Raw genomic sequence first — 23,619 nt, forward strand, 5'->3', positions numbered from 1 at the left:
TCCTGGGGGTCCTCAACACCAGGTCCGAGACGGTCTCTGTCAGCTCAGATAGGGAGACTGCTGGGCAGAAAGGTGCACGGTACACCAATAGAATCCCCAATCTGTTTGTAAGGTTGATGCAACTGTCCATCCATGCCTACGAAGTAAACCAATAAGGAAAAAGAAAAAAACTGTGTTGGGACCCCAGATGATAGCCCTCCTCCGTCAGATGCTATTTGAATATACTGCAGATGATCTGATGCTGAGAAACCTGGCTCATCTTGGCTCATTGTTAGTCTGTGTGTAACCCTGGTAGACCTGTTTCCATGAGAAACTATGCAGCCAACTGTACTAGCTAAAGAAGAGGCTCCAAGGAAAGGAGAAGGCCTGTGGCTGGGATTGATGGACTAAGCTTGTCCCTAATTTTACTAATACATGGGGGCCCCAAATCAGTAATCTCCTTGAGTGGAGCTATTATGGCGATCTTGTAGAACAAAGCTATTAAAAATAACTTGTAATAGAAGTGTAAATAAATTACTGCATTTTTTGCAAAATAAATAAATGCTCTAGAACAGTTTTCCCCATCGTAGTGCCTTACAGATACTTTTGTTTATGACTCCCTGATTCTCACCATGCTGATTGTAGTTGTAGTTGGATTTGGTGGAAAACATGGGTGGGAGAGTGAATTCATTCTCCAGGCATTATTGCCGCAGAGCAGGGAGATGAAGCTATTCATGGGTACCTCCTTCTTACCCTTCCTAGGAATAACCTCATTCTGACAGCTCAGGACTTTCATCAGTTCCTCCAGTTTTTATTCTTGGCCTACCTGTCATGGATGGGCATCTGCTATAGAGGAATCATCCTTGGAAATACACTGGGCTTTCTCAGCACAATTCTCAACCATTCATTTCTAGCTCCCACCGAAGCAACTAAAGGTGAACTCTCATGTAATAGGAGAAGAAAGCCACCATCTCCCAGCATTCCCCAGACAACATAGTGGCCTCAGGAATGCTGGGAGATGTAGAATTCTTTACTGCCTAGCAGGCTTAAGACTGTACCGTAAGAATATTAAAATTACCAAGCATACAATAAAGCTTTAATTTGAAAAAATAAGAATTCATCAGAACAATTGAGAACAATAAAAAGGCAAAAGCTAAAATAACTTTTCAGTTCTTTATTACTACGAGTAGTCACTTGGTCACCAGCATTCTCCATTGTCCATCAACAGGATAAAAATAGTTGCAGCCACATTGCTTTTAATTTCTCATAACCTAAAAGGGAAGAAAGATATGAAGAAGTAGACCATGAAATGGCCTGCCTGTTAGTGTGGGGCTGGGACTCAGGAGATCTGGGTTCTAGATTCCTCTTGACCATGGAGCTCCATGGGTAACTTAGGGCCAGTTGCAGACTCTTAGCCTGACCTCACAGGGTTGCTGTGAGGGCAAATGGAGAGGACAAGGACCATGAAAGCTGCCCTGGGCCCCTTCCAGGAAAACTCAGATCTAAATACAGCAAACCAACAATGAAGAAACCTGCTGACTAAAGTTATTTTAGTGCCAGCTTTTTAACAAGGTCTGTGGGGACCAATGGAAGTTGCTGCCTAGCAGTAGGTCAACATGCCTTGGGGTAACCCTCACCCTCACCTCCTGCCTCTTTCCTGCATCTCCTAGGACTAGAAATAATATAGGTATGGAGATGAAAAATCCATGATCTATCTGAAAGGCTGCCTGCAGTTTAGAAGCAGCAAAAGGTAAGTCATCACATCCTTTTCTCCTCTTTCCTTATTTGCAAGAAAAGACAGGACTGTAGTCCAGGGGACTAGTGTAGGGTTGTTGATGATGATGTGTATTATTTCTATACCACCCTATAGCTGAAACATATAGTGGTCCACACATTTTATCAAAGTACAGTAATAAAAATGGACAGAATAATAATGCAGATACAATAAAACTCAGTGTAACATTCAGATATGCAGCATTTCAAACATTTTAAACATCTAAAATAATTTCAGTAAAACTGATCCTGATTAAAACAGCTGATATGTCCCATTATTTGTCAATAAATGCCTAGGAGCAGAGGACAGTTTTAACCTGATCCCAAAAAGATCACAGCTGATGCTCTCTGGATGCCTTTGTACAGTAAACGGGGCTGCGGAAGAACCTCAGGGCTGCATTCACTTCCACTCAAAAGCTTTGAGAGGTTGGGCAGTATTTTTTTATTCATAAGGATGGATCCATATTATTTCTTTCCCACTTCCTTTCTTTCATCCAACATCCATTTCTTTTTGTTCTAATTTAATTCTTTTAATGGATTCAAAATTTTCAAATGCAGAACTGGACAACTATAAATTATAATTAAATAATTCCATAAATAAGAATTCTATCTATCTATCTATCTATCTATCTATCTATCTATCTATCTATCTATCTATAGAAGCAGTGCTGAAATCAATATCATTCTTGCTTTTTCTGGAAAGCCACCAAAAAAGCTGTGTCACTTTTTCTAAGACTACTTAATTGGTCTACAACTTTTGTTCATACAGTATATGTTTATGTACAGACAGAAAGATAGATATTTCTGGTGATGCTGGAAATAGAGTATGCACCATGGAAGCTAGTGTGAGGTTCAGAATAAGCTTTATTGACAGAATAAAAATAGTGGAAATAATGGAAGCAAACATGTTCTCCTCAAGAGCTGAGCAGGGCTGGCATGGACAGGATATTTCACTCCTGTCCATGGGCTTTCATTCTTCAAGTTGCCATAAGTCAGAGATGACTTGACAGCACCTAACAACAACAAAACATGCTCTTCCACAGCAGGCAGAAATCTTCTAGAAAGCAACTTCAGGAGCTCACCACTCTTTCCAAGGTTGCACCTTCATGTCCACACCTCTCTCACACATCGAACTGCTTTTCACTGTTTCTGACTCTTTCCATCCACTAGAGGGATGTCATCTCTTCCAGTTCTGTTTTGTGTCTAATTTCAGATATGAAAGGGGAGATGATCTTCCCCTGTCAGAGGGAGATTGTCTTCCACCTTGCCATCAAGTGTTCCACACTCTGGGGGAGATGATGACACATTGAGCAGTTATCCTGGACTAATAGCTCTCCAGCAGAGTAAAAAAGGGAAGGCTAAGCTACAGCATCTAGCATCTACTGTCAACTGTCAAGGGTGGTTGGAAGATCGTAGTTCCAAAATCTGAAAGGACAAATTAAATGGTGAGCTTCAAGATGGTACAGCATATTCTCCTTTTAAGCAGGTATCTGCTGGGGGCAAAAGTACCCTGAGTCTGCTGTCTGACCATGAAAAGAGACAAGCAACACCAGCAAAGTCTTTCAGTTAACTCTATACTGAAGGTGCACACTAGTAATATAGCGTTAACCCATCTCCAGTCAGGACCAGCTGTTTCAATCATCATGCACAGCCAATATACATGTTTAGACTCTTGTAATCCTTAGTAGCAGAAAACAGCATAGCAAGAAACATTACTCAATAAAAGCAGGATGCATCGATCAGCAAAGGGAAAACATAATCAACAGGAAGTATTGTTGCTTTTTGTACACGGATATCTTGACCAACAACACTCCTTAAGAAATCTGGTGTTAAAACATCTGCTTCCAGGTTTATCTTAACAACTCTAACCTTCTTCACAAAGGTTTATTTTATAACATTGACTCTCTTGGGTCCCTCTGAGAGAACACTATGTAACTGGTCCTTATTATTTGGATGTCAGAATTGCTTTCTTTAGTTTCTTTTTCTACTCCTACCATCTTATATGAAATGTAAATGATTGACCAACTAAATGTTTAATGCTTTTATGATCTAGTTATCCACCTTGTGCTTGAAAGTACATTGTAAACTGTTTATGGAGTGATTTTGCATTGAAAAAGATTTAAAAATCCATTGGATAAATAGCTATATTTTTATTTTAAAACACTTCTGAATATCTTTTCTTCAAAAGGAAAAGAAAAGCTCTTTGAGATGCTTCACAAAATGATAGAGTCTCAGTACATGTGCTGGGACTTACTGTAGATGTTTTTGGTAGCAGAAATGTCACCACCTATTGTGGACTTTCTTCTCTTGTGCTGTTCTGGATAAGAAGAACATGATCCTATGCGAACTTATGAAGAAACTCCTATACGTAGCTTGGACATGCTGGGAATTGGAAAGCTTTCCATTTAAACACAGGAGCAGAAGAAAAGTCATGCTGGATCAGACCAAAGGACTATCTAGTCCAACATTCCTTACACATGGCGGTAGAACATCTGCCCACAAGTTCCCTCAAGCAGGATTGGTGCAAGACCTCCTGCTGCCCAGCTGCTCAGCATCTGCTGCATGCAGGCATGCCACCTCTGGTGAAGGGGGTAGCACATAGTCCACAAGGCTAGTAACCACTGATGGCCTCTTCCCCCATGAATCTGTCCAATCTCTTCTTAAAGCCATCACCATTTCCTGTGGAAGCAAATCCCACAGTTTACCTATACCTTGTGAAGAAGTACTTCCTTTTATCTGTCCTGAACCTCCCACCCATCAACTTCATAGAAGGACCCCTTTGGGTTCAAATGTTATGGGAGAGGGAGAATACCCTTTCCCTCTCTACATGCATAGGATTAGGGTAGGTGAGTAGCTTTAGGACTGGCCACAGCAAAACTCTGAGGGTTGCAACTTGTTAAAAGGAACTGAGGGTCATCCAACACTTTCTACTGCTTCAAGTCATTGACACAATTTCAGATCCTTCGTGTGAAATGATCTCTTCACTGAGATCACACAAGCATTTAGCCTGAACTGTTTCCACTGACTGTGTATTTTTTTGTCCAGGCATTTACAAGTGCACAAATATTGACAACTATGCTTAGACATTTTACTTAAGATGCCTTGATTTTTATCATTGTTTTACAGTGTAATGATTGGATTCAAAAATGTGTTTCATGATTTTACATTGGAAGTGTTCTGTGATTTTTTTTCTTAAAAGAAAAGTTGGATAAGCTTTTTAAAATTTGCCCAGTATTTTAATATTTAAACATTTTAACTAGTTTTTAATATGATCATCCTCAGTCACATTCTGTTATGCTTGTTATGTTATTGTATTTTGTTGTATTTATTTATTGTTATGTTTTATTTATGTTTTAAGCTGTCCTGGGACGTTTGTATAGGATGGGGTAAAAATATTGTAAATAAATAAATAAATTGTACATTGTATTTGCATTCTACCATGTCTCCTCCTTTCCCTGGCTGAAGACAGAATTCTTCTCATATACATGGTGCCTCTTATTTTTCTTTCTGGAAAAAAGGGAATGTATAATCAAACTTAGCATGCTGATCTAGGTTGACGGATCATGGCACAATCATTCAGGCTGGATCTAAATTTGACCTTACGTAAAGCAGACCCATTGGAATCAATGGGACATAAGGGGACATTGACCCATGATTTCAATGGGTCTAGTTGAGGTTACTGAAGATGAAACTCAAATATCTTGGCCACCTAATGAGAAGGAACAACTCATTGGAGAAGACCCTGATGCTGGGAACCATTGATGGCAAAAGGAGAAGGAGATGGCAGAGGATGAGGTGGCTGGATGGAGTCACTAGGGCAGTGGGTGTGAGCTTGGATGTGCTCCAGGGGATGGTGGAGGACAGGAAATCCTGGAGGAATGTTGTCCATGGGGGTGTAATGGGTTGGGCATGACTTTGTGACTAACAAGAGTTGAGGTATAACTAAATCTGGGCCCAGCCCTGGATTTACTATTATTTAGCTGGAGGCAACATTATCCTTTAAGCATAAGGTGAATAAATATGTTTCCTTTCTCCATAAAGCATTCTAATTCTGTACGCAAATATTTCCAGAGAATAAAGCTATGAGGACGTCTGATTCTAACATAAACATGTCACATTTTCCTTCTGTGAGAAGGAAATGAATCTCAAACTGCTCCATTTACTTAGGAGTAAAATGCAGAATTAAACTGGAAGAGAAAAGTGTGTTCCTTGGAATGTATTTGTTTGTTTGACCCTTGCAGGCAAAATGGAGCACTTGAAAAGAAATCACACAATGGTGGATGAGTTCCTTTTGGCAGCCATTTCCCCAACACGGCAATCGCAGGCTGTTCTATTTGTCGTCTTCCTCCTGGTTTATGCAGCCACCATAGTGGGAAACACCCTTATCATGCTGACAGTGGTATCAGACCCTCAGCTGAGCACACCCATGTACTTCCTGCTGGGGAACCTCTCCTTCTTGGACCTTTGCTACTCCACTGTCACAGCCCCCAAGATGTTGATGGACTTCCTAGCTGAGAAGAGGAGCATTGTCTTTGATGCCTGCATGGCCCAGCTATTTTTCCTCCATTTTGTAGGTGCAGCTGAGATGTTCCTCCTCACCGTCATGGCATATGACAGATACGTGGCCATTTGCAAGCCTCTTCACTATCCCAGCATCATGAACAGGCATCTCTGTAGCTGGCTGGTGGCAGCATCTTGGACTGGAGGCTTTATCCACTCCACAGTCCAGACCATCCTCACCATGAGACTGCCCTTCTGTGGGCCCAATCAGGTGGACAACTTCTTCTGTGATGTCCCACCAGTCATCAAACTGGCTTGCACTGACACCTATGTCATTGAGCTCCTCATGGTCTCCAACAGTGGTCTTATCTCTACCAGCTGCTTTATTATCTTGGTGATATCTTATGCAACCATCCTGGTGAGGATCCGCTCCCCCGAGGGCAGACGGAAAGCCTTCAATGTATGTGCCTCCCACCTCACTGTGGTCACCTTGTTCTTTGGTCCCTGCATCTTCATCTACGCTCGGCCTTTCTCCACTTTCTCAGTAGACAAGCTGGTCTCTCTCCTGTACAATATCATCACCCCCATGCTGAATCCTTTGATCTACACCTTGAGGAATAAGGATGTGAAGATGGCCATGATGAAGCTGAGAAGAAAGGAAGTCATTTCTGATAAGATGTTAGTGATGTGAAGTGGATGGAAAGCAAAAAAACAAAACAAAACAAAAAAACAAAAAACAAAAAACCCTTTCCAGCTGCTTACATGGGCCAATTAGGCTGATGTGACCTGTAGCATAAAGATGGTACCAGATCAGAGTTTAAACCTGGTTGAAACCTGCCAGTCACTGAGATGCATCCAGTTCAGGCTGAATCATCTCTAGGGGATGAAGGTTGCCCTAGTTGATACAGGGAGAAAATAGCCCATGACCATTCAGGGAAACTTGATAACCAGTCAAAGAGGCCCAAAGCAAAGATGCAAAGAGACATCTGAACACCTTTGTTGTGTGTAGGAGTTACTTTGCAATGGTGAAATGCCTGATTTAACTTGGATACAGTGAGCACCATGGAAACCTGGTGGCATTTTAAAAGTTGATTAATTGAATTGCATTAAATTAATTTTAATTCTAAGCTGACTGAGTTTATGAAAATTTTAGCATGTTTTATTCCACTATCCTAGCTTAGAGTAACTTTTAAGGTGCTATGTAGCAGTCATAGTTGTTTTATTTTAATAGATATTGGAATTTGAAATATTATTTTCTGTATAATCTATATAATTGTTTTGTTTTGTTTTGCTTTGTTTTTTGCTGTTGTACACCGGCCAAGGAGTCCCGGGTGGGATCATTCGGTGCAGTATATATATTTAATTTGTTGCTGTTGTTGTTGTTCTTGTTACCAGTTTGATACAATCCTCTCTGCATAGAAACTGTGTTCCATTAACACACACACACCTTATTTGGATTAACATGATGTATGAAGGGCCTTCATGTTGATTCTAGCTCCAAAATGTATGAAGGGCCTTCATGTTGATTCTAGCTTGAGATCTGCGGGAGAGGCCCTTCTTCGGGAACCCTCCATGAAAGAAATTAGGAGGGTAGGTACTCGGAGGAGGGCTTTCTCTGCGGTGGCGCCCAATCTATGGAATGCGCTCCCCAGAGAGGTCCGCCTGGTGCCGTCGTTATTTGTTTTCCGGCGCCAGGTGAAGACCTTTTTATTTAAACATCATTTTAATTGTTAACAATATTTGCTTATTTATCTGGCCAGGGCGACTTCTTTTATATTTTATATTTTTTATTTATTTTATATTGTTAATTTTAATTTTATATTGTTATTTTTATATTTTATTGTATTTTATTGTGTTGTAAGCCGCCCCAAGTCTTCGGCAAGGGGCGGCATAGAAATGTTCTAATAAATAAATAAAATAAAAAATGCTTCTTATGACCTACAGCTTAACGTATGCATTATTTAGTCAAGATGAATATGTTATCAAATGTTATGCTGAGGTTAGTTCCAGCTTCACCACTGTCTTGGAGTTGACAATGTGGTGGACCAAGTCCCAGATTTATATATTTATTAATTATTTGATTAGATTTCTAAGCTACCCCATTAGCCACACAGCTCCCAGGCAGCAGATGTGTCTGTTCATTGCACTATACACATAGAATCCATGCAACCAAAGGCACCGTTCCATGTTACAAGTATCCAACTGGGAAGCAACACCACCCGTCTTTTCAGAGAGCTGGTGTGGTACAATGGTTAATGGCGCAGGACTGGTACTCTGGCAATCTGGATTCTAGTCCCCGCTTGGCCCTGGAGCCCTCTGGGTGACTTTGGGCCAGTCATAGCCCCTCAGACCAACCTTCCTCACAGGGCTGTAGTCATGAGGATATGATTGAGAGAAGGAGAATGACATAAGCAACTTTGAGTTTCTTGGAAGGATAACAGGAGGGATATAAATATAATAAATAAAGCTATAAATAAATGGTTGCTCTGCAGGCAATATTGGAGGACAACTTCCACAATTCCTTACCATTGGCTGGGGCTGATGGGACTTGGGCCACTCCCTACTGCTATGGGCTGATGAAATTGACGCACTGTGTGTCTCTCTCTTCTTGGATGGCTGTGGATATAAGCGATGCAGCTATGGAGTTAGATACATGAGTGAATGATTTGTGTGGTTACAAAAAATTGGTCAGGGGTCACACTGAGGGAATGAGGAGGGTTAGTCCATGGAGGTCAGGGTACAGGATCATAGGCACAGGGTCTCCATCTGCCCCTCTGGGATTCCCTATAGAACGCTGCCCTCTTTCTCCAGACCACTTATGATTTTGTGGGTTCCTATTCTTTGTGTAGATTTGATCCTCATTCTGGAAGGCTGAAATGCCTCCCCTAGGGTTCATCCACTGGAAGTTAAAGCTTTAAGCTAAAATACGTTCATATTTTTGTATTTGTCCTAGCCCTTCTGCCCAGACCTGTTTTGCCTTCAGCCCTGACCATCAATGGAATGTCACCCCCCAGGAGCTTCTCCAAAGCAGATGTGGCACCCAGGACAACAGAACTGTGAGGAACGGTGCGGGAATCACATGCACAGAGACTTTGTATGCACAAGGAGGTACTGTGTGTGCGAAGGTGTGTGTGTTCAATGAAGAATGAATCCAGGGGGATGCCTGCAGCTGTCACACCTTCTCCAGTTTTTGGAATTATTCCCACCTCATATGCCCATCAAGAAATCTCAGCCACAAATAATCAGGGCTGTTGGCACGTATTCCTCTGTCTTGATTCTCTCCTGCTTCTCCCCATTTAGCAGAGTGTGCTAAACTTGTGGTCCTGCTTGGGCTAGGTAGGGTGTCTTCAGTGGGCTCATGTGTGAGGACATGTCCCAACGGAGCTTCAGCAAAACAGCAGCAGCTCTAAGGAGATCCTTCAGCTCTTCTCCTGCTTCTACAATCCCCCACCATTTTTTCTCTCTTTCTGACTTGCAGTTGAGTCAGAATGATAGCACATAGCAAAACATGCATTTAAAATTTGCAGTTTCAATTATTTTGTCAGGACTACACAGTCAGTACAGAACTGCAAGAGTACAGCCCACCAAGACACAGTCCAGACTAGCTGCTTTTGTTCTAGCGGGAACTTAAATATGAAATATTAGGGCAACTTGATACCTCATCAAGTTGGTGACTGAAGTTGGTTACAACAATCTGAAGTTGTTATGCCTTTAATGTTATATTACAGAGTTCCATGTCCAATACATTTAACAATGTTGTTTACTTGTTCCCCCACATTTTATATTTCTTCAGCAGTCTCCACATGGCAACTTTGATCTCTTTATTCCTCAGTGTATAGATTGTTGGGTTCATCAAGGGAAAGACCACCGTGTGGAAAAAAGCCACCACTTTGTCGAATGGGAAGTCCTGGAAGGGATGGCAGTAGATGTAGATGGCTGGGCCAAACATGATGAAAGTGATGATGATATGGGTGACGCATGTGGAGGAAGCTTTGCTCTTCCCTTGGCTGGAACCCATCCTCACCTTGACCAGTAGGGCCCCATAGGAGATGAGGAGGAGGATGAAGCATGCCGTGCTGACCAGGCCACTGCTAACAAACATGACAAACTCTAAAGTGTAAGTATCAGTAGAAGCCAGCCTGATGATCTGGGTGATATCACAGAAGAAGTTGTCCAGCTTGTTGGGACCACAGAACGTGAGCAGGACGATGAGGATGACCTGGATTATGGAATGCATGAACCCTCCAGCCCAGGCACATAGCACCAACACCCAGCAAAGCCATCTGGTCATCACAGAGCCATAGTGGAGTGGGTAGCAGATGGCCATGTAGCGGTCAAAAGCCATGGCGATGAGCAGGAACATCTCAGATGCACCCAGAAAATGGATGAAAAATATCTGAGCCATACAGCTTGAATAGGAGATGGATCTACTGCCAGACAACAGGTTAGAGATCATCTTCGGAGGGGTGACACAGCTGTAGCAGATGTCCATGAAGGCAAGGTTAGCCAAGAAGAAAAACATGGGGGATCCCAACTGGGGGTCATTCCAAATCGTCACAATGATGAGGATGTTCCCAGGCAGAATGATGACATAGAAGATGAGCAGAAGCACACAGAGGAACAGCTGCAGTTCCCACATCTGTGATAAACCCTGGAGAATGAACTCTGCCACATTTGGATATGTCCCGTTTTCCATCCTTTGAAGGAGAGCTCTGCAGTAAAACATCATTCAGATGGGGAACTGTTACATTTATTTTTCCTTCATTCTTGTATATCCTTGCTATGCGCGTAACCAATGGATTTGTTGATCTACATTCGTGTGGCTGGAGGACCCAGTGGTTCTAGCTGGTTGTTATGGAATGTGTCAAGGCAACAGTGCCATTTTTTCCTAATGGCCTGTCCTCTTCTTTCTTGAGGAAAGGGGTGCAAAACCAAAGTAGGGTGAGGGCCAAATGATCTGAACGCCCATCCCTCCAGGGGGCTACATGATGTCATGTAGACATGGCTTCACTCCTGATGGTGTTGGGCATGGACCCAGCCACTCAGTGAGGGCAACCTTTGTATCCCTTTGTTTTTGTACCCCTGACTGAAGCACTGAGTGGATCCTCCACCTGGCATCTCCATGGATCAGGCTTCTGGGCATGCATAATTTCCTCATTATGGAAGCACCACATGCAGTAGACTGAGCTGGATAAGTCCCCATTGTTCCTTTGAGGGGAAATCTCACCTCCTGCTTAGGGTGTGTACCTGTGTCCATAAAACTTCTATCATAGAAACATAGAAAACAGAGCGAGTCAGAAGGGTTCTCTCGGGCCATCTAGTCTGACCTCCAGCACCAGCCGTTTAAGGGAAACTAAGCCTTCCATAACTCCTGAGCCCAGGGAAACATCCTGCCACTCAAAAATAGGAGCTGTGCATGTAACAAAACTGACAAACAGGGAACCAGGAGCCTTGAAACGCAGAAGAAAACAAGAGTATCCTACCTGCACATCCACTGCAGAATTGTCCCCCCTGAGCACACACACTGTTGCAAACCCGGATGTATGGTGGTGTGATGCATGGGATGGTTTTCAGCTCCCCCAGGCATGATTGCATGGGAGTGTGTGGGCAAGTTTTGCTTTCCCCACTAGAAAACTATGTAGTGCACAAGCACAAAGTGAGAGGAAGGATCTCTTCCCATGGACATATTTTCTAAACTGCAATAAAGCTCTCAGAAGGCAATCTTCTAGTGAAAGCATCTCAAAGAGTTTTTGTTGTTGTTGCTGTTGTCACATGAATGTGTTGAGCTGCAGAAGTTTATCCAAAAAGTACAAGCTAGAAACATAGAAACCCTTGCAATGGCTTCTGCTCCATGGTTTTGTATATGAAGACCCCTGTTTTAGAGCCCTTTAGAAGACAAGAGCACAATTTCTTGAAAGAAGAGGCAGCAAATTTCAAAACCAAATGACCAATCAGATGAGATGACCTCTTTGGTCTCTTCTGTTGTCTACTGGGAAGCCTAAGTTCTGTTCCTAGGAGAGAGGGTGGGGGCAACCGTTCTCTACTTCCTCTCCTGTCTATTTCAGCCCTTGAGTAATATTGATGGCTCTTTGCTGAACCTTCAGTCTCTGAGATCTCTTTGGACTGGATTTCTCACTGTGGTGCCTTTCCAAGTAGCCAGACCACAACTCCCATGATCCCCAACCAGCATGGACAATCTCTTGGGGAGGACTTGACCTTGGCCTACATTGTTGCAGAAGGACCTCAAGGAGAACTTTTTTCATCTTCTTTGAGCAGTCACAACTTCCATTGATCAGGCTGTTGGGGGATGAAGGGGTCTGTAGTCCACCTCTGATGAAGAGAAACAGGTTGGGGAAGCCTTTCCTCCACAAATCCACCAGAATGGTGTCAACATATTGCTTTGGACCTGACAGGGAGCAGAAGTGAAGGGAGCTGGCAAGCAAGAGATCTTAGCTTTGAAAGTAATTTCTGTCCTCTTTAAAGTCTTCAGTGGGCAGCAGGAAAGCCATACACACACACACACACACACACACACACACACACCTCATTGCTCAAGCCCATCCTCCTAGTTGCAGATTGTGAGTAAGGAGGAAAGTGGTCAAGAAGGTGGGTGCAGGAGAAAGGAGAGAGAAAGCAAGAGAAGGAAAAGAGGGAGAGCAGGATGACCCAAGATGAAAAAGGCACTTACCCCGTTCCCTCCAAAATCTAGAGCAGCTTTTCCTGGAGAACATGGTTTCCTCCACCCCTTAGTTATATTGCTCCTGGCTGAGCTGCATCCAAGGCTGTACTGAGCAGGGTTAAACTCTCCAGAGGCCTTATTAAAAGGAAGATTCCAGTGATCTAACTTCTATAAACCATGCAGAGTACAAATATCAGCATATGATAGACACGATACTGTATTTCACCATTTATTTAAGTATGATTTCTTTCAGACCTTGTCTGGAAACAATGAGGACAAAGGACACATGGCTACTTGGAATGATTGTGCCCCACAGTTCCTGCTGCAGGACATGTACTGCTTCAAGGGACTCAAGGTAGCTTGCACCTTGACTTCCTCCTGCTCTCAGTCTTACCCCACAACAACAACCCTGTGAGGTAGGTAGGGCTGGGAGCGTGTGACTGGCCCAATGTCACCCAGTTAGCTCCATGGCTGAGCGAGGATTAGAACCCCAATCTCCTGAGTCGCAGTCCTGCACTCGCCCCACACTGGTTCTTGTCATGGTGAAGCTCTATAGGCCCCTTAGTAGGTGTGCCCACTCTGTTCCCCTAAGGCAGTGATAGCAAACCTTTTGGAGACCAAGTGCCCAAACTGCAACCAAAACCCCACTTATTTATTGCAAAGTGCCAACACTACAATAAAATCTGAAAACAGCCAGTCCAAGCAAATGTATAGATATCCTTGGCAATGCACTGACCGGCCATGCAAAAGCTCAGACAAGTCACAGCTAATGAGTCGCGGCTCATGACGTTATCAGCTGGTACCTCTACTTCTTTCTGAGCAAGCGCATGGGCCCTTTGTGCACTGTTATCCGATGCTGTGATGCTGGGGTAACTTGGCTTGCATGGCGACTGAGATGACTCTGCATGCCCACTGGGGCACATGTGCCATAGGTTCACCACCACTGGCCTAATCATACCTGGGTGTACACCCCTAACCCTAATATAGGGCTAAAATACCATTGAAAAGAGGTGGCTTTTGAAAAAGTCTTCCTTGAGTAGCTTTTCCTGCACAGCTCACCGTTTCTGCCCTTTCTAAACACACTCCAACCATGAAAATCATGCCAGGACACCTCGTTTTTGGAACCCTAACCCTACCCTGGTGCATTCCCCTAACCCTAATATAGGGCTAGAATAACATTGAAAAGAGGTGGCTTTTGAAAAAGCCTTCTTTTAGTAGCTTTTTCTGCACAGCTCACCAATTCTGCCCATGATAAACACATTCCAGCCATCAAAATAATGGCAGGACACCTCATTTTTCTAGCCCTAACCCAGAGATGGTGAACCTTTTAGAGACCGACTGCCCCAACTGCAACTCCAAACCCACTAATTTATACTACTTTATTGCAAAGTGCCAACACTTCAATAAAGCTGAAAACTGAGGTTTTAGTTTAGCAAAAACAGCTAGTCCAAGCAAATATATACATGTCCTTGGCAGCACACTGGCCAACCATGTGAAAACTCAGACGAGTTGAAGCTAATGAGTCACGGCTCGTGATGTCATCGCCTGATGTTGCTACTCCTTTCCGAGCATGCGCATGGCCCCTATGTGCACTGTTATCCGATGCTCGGCTGCTGGGGCGGTGCTGGGTCAACTTGGATCGTGTGCTGACAGAGAGGGCTCTGTGTGCCCACTGTGGCACACGTGCCATAGGTTCACCACCCCTGCCCTAAGGGTATGCTGCCCCACAGCAGGGGAATAGGAAGAGGGCATATAACTCTGTGCCTACCAGTCTCCCCAGCTTCAAGCTATGTTCATGGTCTACAGAGGTATGTGCTGCTTAGGGAATTAATGGCCAAATGGAACATGGCCTTGCTGCTGTGGACAATTTTATTGTTATACTTACACCAAACTTTATAGTGATGGGTTGCTATGAAGAGTACACAGCAAAGGCATCAAACCTGAGACTTTTGCATTCCAGTTCTCGTTTAGCATAACCATTAGGATTAAAACATGCCTTTCCTAAAAGCATCCCATGAATCAACAGATAGTGTATCGAGCCAGAGAACCACCTTTGTAGTCCATTGTGATGGCTGTCATGATGCTTCCTTGAATTTCTTGGGTGTTCTCACAAATGCTGCAATGTGATGGGTTCAGACACATCTCAGGGTTGGCATGTCCTCAGTCCTTTATTGGCTACCCCATACACTTGGCGGCATTCAATACAAATTTTGTCCTGAGGGAATCATGGGATGGGCAGCAGTGTAAAGAAAGTAAGGCCTCAATGAAGCCATCTCCACAGAGGCATGGGGGCAGGACCTCACATCTTCCCCCACCTGAGCCTCATTACTTATACCTTCAGATGATGATGATGATGATGATGATGATGATGATGATGATACATTATCAACATGTCTGACAGTTTTCAAAATAGAAGGGAACAAGCTCCTTCTTCCAGGACCCTAAATTTCAAAGAAGCATAGAGCAGTAGACTTAGAAGGAGCCAAGAAGGCCATCGAGTCCAAACCAAAGCTCAATGCAGTACTCCAAGTTAAGGCATCCCTGACATATAGCTGTCCACTTGCCTCTTGAATATGTCCAGTGTGGGGCAGCCTACAACCTCCCTAGGAAAGTTTCCATTGCCATACTGCTCTAGCAGTCAGGAAGTTCTTCCTGATGTCCAGCAGTAATCTGGCTTCCTGAACGTGAGCCCATATGGTATTCTATGTCCTACATTCCAGCATAATTAAGAAGAGACTCTGGCCTTTCTTTTGTGACAACTTCTCAAGTACTTGAAGAGTGCTATCATATTGCCCTTCGGTCTTCTCTTCTTGAGGCTAAACATGCCCAGTTCTTTCAATCTCTCAGCACAGGGCCCCAATCTCACTCGTTACTCTCCTTTGAACCCCTTCCAACTTGTCTACATCCTTCTTGAAATAGGGTGCCCAGAATTGGACACAGAGGTCCGAAAATCAGGCCTAACTAGGAGAACCAGTACCTTATATGGTATGGAAGCTATACTTCTGGTTATTCAGCCCAGGGTAGCATTTATGTTTGTTGCAGCTATGTCACATTGTTGGCTTATATTCAGCTTTTGACCTTGTGATTTCAGCGCAGGAAAACAAGAACAGGGAAGTGTAGTATGCAATTGTTTTAGTTCCATGTGCTTCAGATTACAGGCTATTGTTTTAGTTCCATGTGCTTTGAATTACAGGCTGAGATGCAAAACAGAACATGGAACCTTGTACCAAAGGATTCACAGAAGAGGTGGCTTCCTTGATGAGGGATTTGAAAGACGTAAGAGAGACGGTAGCCTCATTCAGGCTTTCTGGGAGGCAGCGTAAGCACACAGGGCAGTAAGGTGGATAATTGAACAGAAATGGAATATAACATTTCTGTTACATGGTTGTATCTGTTAGCTGCATGAGTAAGAGAAGGTCCAGTGCAATGAGAAGATAACAGTAGGGAAAGAAAACCCTACTAAAGGATTACAGAGAACTGTAATTTCCTATGGACATTTCCCTGTCAAAACAGTTCATATTTGCTCACTCTTGTCATACAAGAAAGAATCCAAGATGGACACTCACTTTTTCTTGCAGAATAGGCATCTGTTGGCTACCTTCTTGATGGCAGTAGTGATCTCCTTGTTCCTGAGAGTATAAATAATGGGGTTCAGGAGGGGGAAGATGATTGTGTGGAAGACAGAAACCACCTTGTCAGGTGCGTATTCATCAAAGGGTCGGGCGTAGATGTAGATGGCAGGACCAAACATGAAAATGACAATGGTGATGTGGGAATAGCAAGTGGAGAGGGCCTTCCTGGTGGACGGTCCAGCAGTCTTCTTCAGCGTGGTGAGCAGAAAGACGTAGGAAGCCAAGAGGGCCACAAAGCAGACCACAGAGATGAGGCCGCTGCTGAGGATCATCGCCATTTCTTCAGCAAAAGTGTTGGCACAAGCAATCCTCAACACTTGGGTGATGTCACAGAAGTAGTTGTCCAGTTTGTTGGGCCCACAGAAAGGCAGGCGGATGATCAGCATGACTTGGATGAGGGAGTGAACAAAGCCCCCAGCCCATGAGGCTGTCACCAGTGTGACACACAGGCGCCTGCTCATTGTGGTGGTGTAGTGCAAGGGCTGGCAGATGGCAACGTAGCGGTCATAGGCCATGACGGTGAGCAAGAACATTTCGGAGGCTCCCACAAAATGGAGGAAGAAGAGCTGAGTGATGCAGCCGCCGAAGGAAATGCTCTTGCGCTCAGCCAGAAAGTCAACCAGCATTTTGGGAGCAGTAATTGAGGAGTACCAGATGTCCAAGAAAGCCAAATTGGCCAACAGGAAATACATGGGTGAGGCAAGATGTGGGTCACCTCGGATGGTGATGATGATCAGGATGTTGCTTGGCAGGGCAGTCAGGTAGAAGATGAGGAAAAGGGTGAAGAGGAACAGCTGGGCTCCACGTTCATGGGACAGCCCCATCAGGATGAACTCCGACACTTGGGTGTTGTTCTTCAGACCTCCAGAGTGGATGTGTAGCGACTCTGCAGGCATAGGTTGCACCTTTCTGGTGTCACCCTCCATCTCTGGGAGAGCTTTAATGGGGTTGCATCTGGACAAGAGAGGGACATTGGCAAAAACAAGGAAGGAACGGAGGGAAAAGAGGGACAATGAATCAGTTAAAATTCTTTTGGCCCTGAGTGGATATGAGGCAATGGCTATAACATGGGGCATACTTATTCATGATAAATCCATCTATCTGCTTAAATACATCTATCACTGACAGGCAAACAAGGACCAGAACCAGGAGGAAATGGAGGAAAGAAATAGTCAAAAGGAAGAAGTTAGAGGAACAGGTTTCTTCTAGCCTGAATTTTCTTGCAAATGTAAATAAAGCTTTTCTCATCACCGAAATTCCATGCATTCAGCCTATAGGGCTTCTGGATATCTTGCTTGTGCAAGGAGGAAAAGAAAGGGAAGGGAAGGGAAGGGAAGGGAAGGGAAGGGAAGGGAAGGGAAGGGAAGGGAAGGGAAGGGAAGGGAAGCTCAGGCTTTACATTTAAATATAGGTGAGATTTTGGGAGGCAGCTCAAAATGAAGATGAAGCTACAAAGAGAAGAAGAGCTGTGGAGATTACAAGAGCCTTATGGCTATTGGGTGAGATAAAAATGGATTTAATAAAGCATTTAATAGGCTGGACAATGGTTGGAATTTGAAATCATATGAAATCATATTTTGCTGGTTGGATGAATATGTTGGGGGATAGCTTAAAGAACTGGACATCCTTACTGGTCACAGGAAATAGTTTGGCAATAGGTTTTGCACAGACTGAGAAAAGCTTCTTTACACAACTTTGGTATGTGTAATTCTGGAATCCACTGCTCTAGTGTCATCATTCATTCATTTTGTCTTTAAGAAACTACAAAACTCTTCAATGTTTGGATGAAAAACAGCCTCCAAGCATTCCCTAGCCAACCAAACTGGCATGCTGGAATTCGTAGACCTGTTTTCCATCTGAACTTGCAGATGGAATTGCACCCAAAGTTGCTAAAGTCACAACAGCTCTGTCAGGAAAACAAGTGACAATCCAAACTTTGAAGTCCTCATTGCCTTACCCTAAATTACCTTGCATAGCTGCTGTGAGGGAAGGAGGCAAGGAAGCGCTGCATCCTCACACATGCTCCATGCAGGAATCATGAGAGAAAAATAAACAAACATTCCTGTTTTTCCTCATGCTAATAATCCAGGGCATAAATATTTAACAGCATTCTCTGGGTTTACCTTGGCATTAAAAAGACACCCCATCCCATCTCACAGGCTGCCCTACTCACTTCTTTCACACTTCTGAGCTTGGATATATTTTATCCATCAGGCAGATGGACCAAAATAGGAAGCTCCTGTTTATATCTCATTTGCTCTTTCCTCGTACATTGCTCACATGTGGTGACATTCTTGATCTCCAATATTTCCAGTCCTAACTGTCCAGTTACTCTGCATTCATCCTTAGCTTACGCAGGCTCTACTCTCGCGATGCTCATACCTGAGTTGCATTTTTTCTCTCTCCTGTTTCGGACCAGGCACCCACTACTGAACAAAGGATGTTACAAGAAAAACTTTTTAAAAGCCCGATATCGCAATGCTTATTCTTTTGAGTGCTGCAGGGATGGAGTTCAGAAAGCAAAGCAGTATTTGCAGACTTGAGAAAACATATTCTCAGCAGGAAAACACATTACCTTTGAATGGAAGATACCCAAACAGCCTCTGGCTGTTTAATGAGAATTAACAAAACCTGCTGTAAGACTTACCTGCCACAAAGAGTTATTGAGGGAAAGCAACTTTTTCCACCAACAAATTTCTGTGCCTGACAGAATGTCTCAGAAATTTATACCTTGGTCTACAAAACTTGGTCTACCAAAAACCAGCATCTCAATGGATTTGGATGTTCCACATTGGGTGGTCCCCAAGACAGCATGAGAAGCAACCCGACAGCACGCATGTTGCAAGGGGACTCATTAAAAGTAAAGTTGTGTTTTCTCATGGGAGATGCAGACGGCAAAATGAGCAGGGAGTTCCCCACTAGAGCTGAAAAAGTTACAAAGTGAAGGCAAGGGGGTGCAGCTGGAAACATTACGATGAAACAAACCTGAGTTATTCCTCTTGATCAGATTTCTGGTCTGAGCTGTTAGTTGTAAACATCCCTTATAATCTGAGTATCAGCATGAGGAATACATATTTATTGAAGAAAAAGAGGACAAAATTGTTTGCCTTAAGAGGTAACTCTGGAGCAAGGGGTGTGAGGACTGAAGCACACTTTCAGGATCCTGTCCTTCAATAAACAAAACTGGGCGTCCTCAAGCTGCGGTTTTGGGACCCGAGTAACAGTAAAAGCTGGCTAAGAGGAGGCACGATGGAGATGTTCAGAATTATTCAAGGTGGGGAGAAAGTGGAGAAGGAGGTCTTTTCTCCCTCTTCACAGTACTAGAACCTGGGATCATCCAGGACAGAGACTCAGAACAGATCAAAGGAAGCAGTTCCCCACACAACACACCATTCAGTTCTGGAATTTGCTTCCATAAGTTGCACTGATGGCCACCAATCTGGATGGCTTCAAAAAGTGACTGGACAAATTCATAGAGGAGGAGGCTATCAGTGGCTACAAGGCCTGGTGGCCATTTCCTGCCTCCTGGATCAGGGGAAATCTGCCTGTGTACCCTAGTAGCTGGAGAACAGTTGCCATGTCACTCATGTCCTTCTTGTGGGCAACAGCTTGGCCACGGTGTGGACAAGATAGACCATTGATCCAATCCAGCATGTCTCTTTTTCAGCACTTATGTTCTTTGTTCCAGAAGTAAAAAGATGTTTATGGTGTTCTTGTACTACAGGGAACCTTAGTTTTCATAAAACATAAAGTTGGTGTTCAGATTTTAAAGGCAAAAAACAACATGATATATGGTCAAGAGGAGCAGCCAAGGTGCATTCCATCACACTCATTCCAGCTGCCCTCCTTGTGGCATTTCACTATAACTTTTTACATATTACCTGGCAACCTGCTCAAAGCTTGAACTTTTGCATCCCCCAGGAAAAAATTCAAGTAGTTCTTTTAATGACTCCCCTTGCAATGTGCATATCATCTGGTTGCCTTTCATGCTCCCTTGGGGCCTGCCTGAACTTCCAAACCCATTTAGATATTGGTGCTTTGTAGATGACACCATATATTTCTGAGATGACATTCAGCAGATAAAGCAAAGATTTTGGTGGTGGAAAGAAGTTACTTCCATTCCACAACTTTTTGCAGCTGGTAGGTGCTGAAACAGGTTTATAGATCCAAAATCAGGCTAGATTTAATTTCTCACCACTGTATACATGCAATGATTTTCAGGATTTCCATTCTATTAAGGTAATTCCCCCACCACCCCTCAAACTTCTCATACTTCTTGGATTGTGCCATTTAGACGAAATGTGAGTATGTGGGGACAGAATAGAGAAGTGCAGAACTATGGGTTCTGTAAGAAAGAAAGCAGATATGAAGAACTCTCTCTCTCTCTCTCTCTCTCTCTCTGTGTGTGTGTGTGTGTGTCCCTCATTTCCATAAGGTTATCAATTACTCCTTGTCATGATTTTTTTATTACCTCCAGTATCAGAAGTCACATCCATTTGTGTATCAGTCTCTGAGGAACATGAGTGTGAATGTACACTCATATCCAGCTTGAGGTCTTCCCACTGGCATCTGGTTTATTATTTAGATTTATATCCCAACCTTTTCCTTTCAAATAACTCAAGATGGCTTATATAGTTCTCCTCCTCCTGATCTCCATCTTATCCCCACCACAACAGCCCTGTGAGGTAGGTTGGGCTGAGAGGCTGTGACTGGCCCAAAGTCACCCAGCTCGCTCTATGGCTGAGCAGGGACTCAAACCTAGATCACCTGAGTCCCAGTCCCACACTCTTCACCACTACACCACACTTGTTGGTCACTGAGCAATCAGATATGCTGTTGATCTTATTCAACACAACTCCATCTGTGTTTTTGGAAAAATATGAACTTTTCTTGCTTTCAGAAATCTCTTTAGAATACAATGTAGTATAGACACTCTGATGTCAAGGTTTAACAAGTATTCTTGTAGCATCCTCTCACATCAGTAGTGAAAGATTGGCCCAAATAAGAACAGAAAAAATGTGGCTAAGGAGTGTGCATACTGTGAGTAAAGTGTGAGTAAGCAATGTGCAAAGACTTGCTATAGATGCTTGATAGATTAGAAGGCTCAAAGATCAAGACTGTCAACACATGTGAGCAAGATATGAAGAAAGATCAAATAAGATCAGAGCAATTACCTAGAAGTTGGAGCCATGTTCCCGAGGTTTTAAGTAAATCCTAAATGAGTGGTGTGGAAGATGCAAGCTATGGAGTGTGTATGTTGAGGAAGAGTATAATATATGCTTTGCATATCATATATGCACATCATGTGTGTGTATCCTATAAATAAGTTTATACATAAATACATGTATATTTTTATATTAATTAATTATGTATCCATGTATTTATCAATTGGAAAATGCTATTAAATGATTAATTGTTCTATTACCAACTTGAGGAAAAGCAAGAAAATTATAGCAGGAATTTGAGGTGTGCATTAGATTCAGCCAAATCTCAACACTCTCAAAGCTCAAGCTTAACTGGATCCCATCAGACCATTTCTGGTCTAAGCAGCTAACAGGCTGCTCGTCTTAGAACCCAAACAGAACTGCCCCCTGCAAGGCTCAATCCTTTCAAAACATCTCATTGCTGCCTTCTTCTGTCCCCCATCATCCGCCATCCTACTGCTGCTGTATGGAGAGAATAATCCAGTTTCTTTCATCAAACAGCTTCTACCAGGAACACTCATGCAACACCTGATCCTTGAATGCTTTGGAGGCAGTGGGGAAATCCACAACAAGATCAGCTGGTCAGTCCAGAGTTTGATGGGGGCAGGACCAGGAATAATAGTAGCCCTGGTGGATCTCTTCTGAGAAAGCAAACTTAACTAGCAGGACCACCCCGGAGTGGTCAGCACCACCACTAGCCCCTTGGGACCTCCTTCTGAGAAGGCTTCTTGTTGAAGTCTTCAGAACATGGAGAGAGCCAAGCTTCTTGGCACAATCCACCTGCATGACAAGTAGTTTTGCAGAATGCATTTTAAAAGGCTTCACCATTTTATATCAATGACCTTGTTGGAAAGAGGGGCTGTTTTGGACTTCGGAGCTGCCTTGATGTTTTACTTGCTGTGCATTTCTAACACTGTTTTATTCCTCAGCTGCCATGTGTGTGCAAGGGCCATTGGTGGAGCAAACGTACTTGAAAGTGGCTGAATTACTGGGGCCAGGACCGGCCCCGGCATTCGGCAGAGCGACGCACCCACCTCTGCAAGCTGATTTTGGGTGTCACAAAAGGGGAGATAAACAGGGAATAGTCGTGTGGTGTTGGAATGGTTACAGCTTACACCTGGGGTCTGTCGGGGATTTTAAATTTTCAACAAGAGGACATCTACCAATGTTGGTTCATGTCTTCTTCCCAGCAATTCTTGGGAAGATCCCAGCTGCTACTTGAAACTGTCTCAGAATCTGGTACAGTCTAACCTGAATGCATGTACCAGTCCATGGTCTGCTTTTGGTTCCAGTTTCTTTCCCTGTCCACTTCTCATTCTTAAGTTCATTTTCCATTAGGAATAGGAAAGATTTTAAGTTAGTTCACATTTTACTGTGCCATTCCATATCAAGCTGCTTTTTTAAAAACTTGTGCTGGGTAGCAATTTTTTTTCCTGAATTTGCACTTTCAAATCACTATATACTCATCTCCCCCACCAATTCTTTGAAATTTATAGTTTCTCTAATTAAGCAGTGGAATTCTCCAATTAAAGAATTAGTTTGTGTGCAGGGAGAGGAATATGTTAAGGGAAACAGCAGTCAAACATTAGATGAAGAAAAATTCTTCTAATAAATATGCAATTTAGACAATCAATACAACAATTTGTGTCTTAGGAGAAATAGCATAAAAAGGCTTGTGAATTTCATGCAAAGTCTTTTTTTATTATTCTCAAAGATCAAGATAAGCTGAATTTTAGATTGGAGAAATACCCAAGAGATGAACCAAGTGTAATACTGGAAGAATGAACAAGTGAGAAAAGCTGAAATTATTCTATCCCCTCTTACCATCTTGCCTGACAAAGAATTCTGAGAA

The 23,619-nt window shown here is 43.2% G+C and overlaps 3 protein-coding genes across 3 annotated transcripts; 1 reads left to right on the forward strand and 2 right to left on the reverse strand.

The window, feature by feature from the left end:
• Nucleotides 1-5,998: 5,998 nt before the first annotated feature.
• On the forward strand, nt 5,999-6,943 carry LOC123019455 (olfactory receptor 4Q2-like). Its single transcript, XM_044422343.1, has one exon. It carries the CDS (start codon nt 5,999-6,001, stop codon nt 6,941-6,943), a length of 945 nt encoding a protein of 314 aa, XP_044278278.1.
• A 3,069-nt stretch (nt 6,944-10,012) lies between these two features.
• Nucleotides 10,013-10,948, reverse strand: LOC123019469 (olfactory receptor 4N5-like). The gene has a single exon (XM_044422378.1). The coding sequence runs from the start codon at nt 10,946-10,948 to the stop codon at nt 10,013-10,015; it is 936 nt and encodes a 311-aa protein (XP_044278313.1).
• A 5,545-nt stretch (nt 10,949-16,493) lies between these two features.
• Nucleotides 16,494-20,304, reverse strand: LOC123019465 (olfactory receptor 4M1-like). The gene is made up of 2 exons (XM_044422371.1): nt 20,293-20,304; nt 16,494-17,417 (listed from the first exon to the last, which is right to left on the reverse strand). Exons 1-2 carry the CDS (start codon nt 20,302-20,304, stop codon nt 16,494-16,496), a joined length of 936 nt encoding a protein of 311 aa, XP_044278306.1.
• Nucleotides 20,305-23,619: the final 3,315 nt, after the last annotated feature.

Source organism: Varanus komodoensis, unplaced genomic scaffold (genome assembly GCF_004798865.1).
Source record: "Varanus komodoensis strain SLA01 unplaced genomic scaffold, ASM479886v1 scaffold126, whole genome shotgun sequence".
NCBI lineage: Eukaryota > Metazoa > Chordata > Lepidosauria > Squamata > Varanidae > Varanus > Varanus komodoensis.

What these genes read in the sequence shown, in the direction of transcription:
- LOC123019455 (XM_044422343.1), top strand. Translation starts at nt 5,999, where the DNA reads ATGGAGCACTTGAAAAGAAATCACACAATGGTGGATGAGTTCCTTTTG.
- LOC123019469 (XM_044422378.1), bottom strand. Translation starts at nt 10,948, where the DNA reads ATGGAAAACGGGACATATCCAAATGTGGCAGAGTTCATTCTCCAGGGT.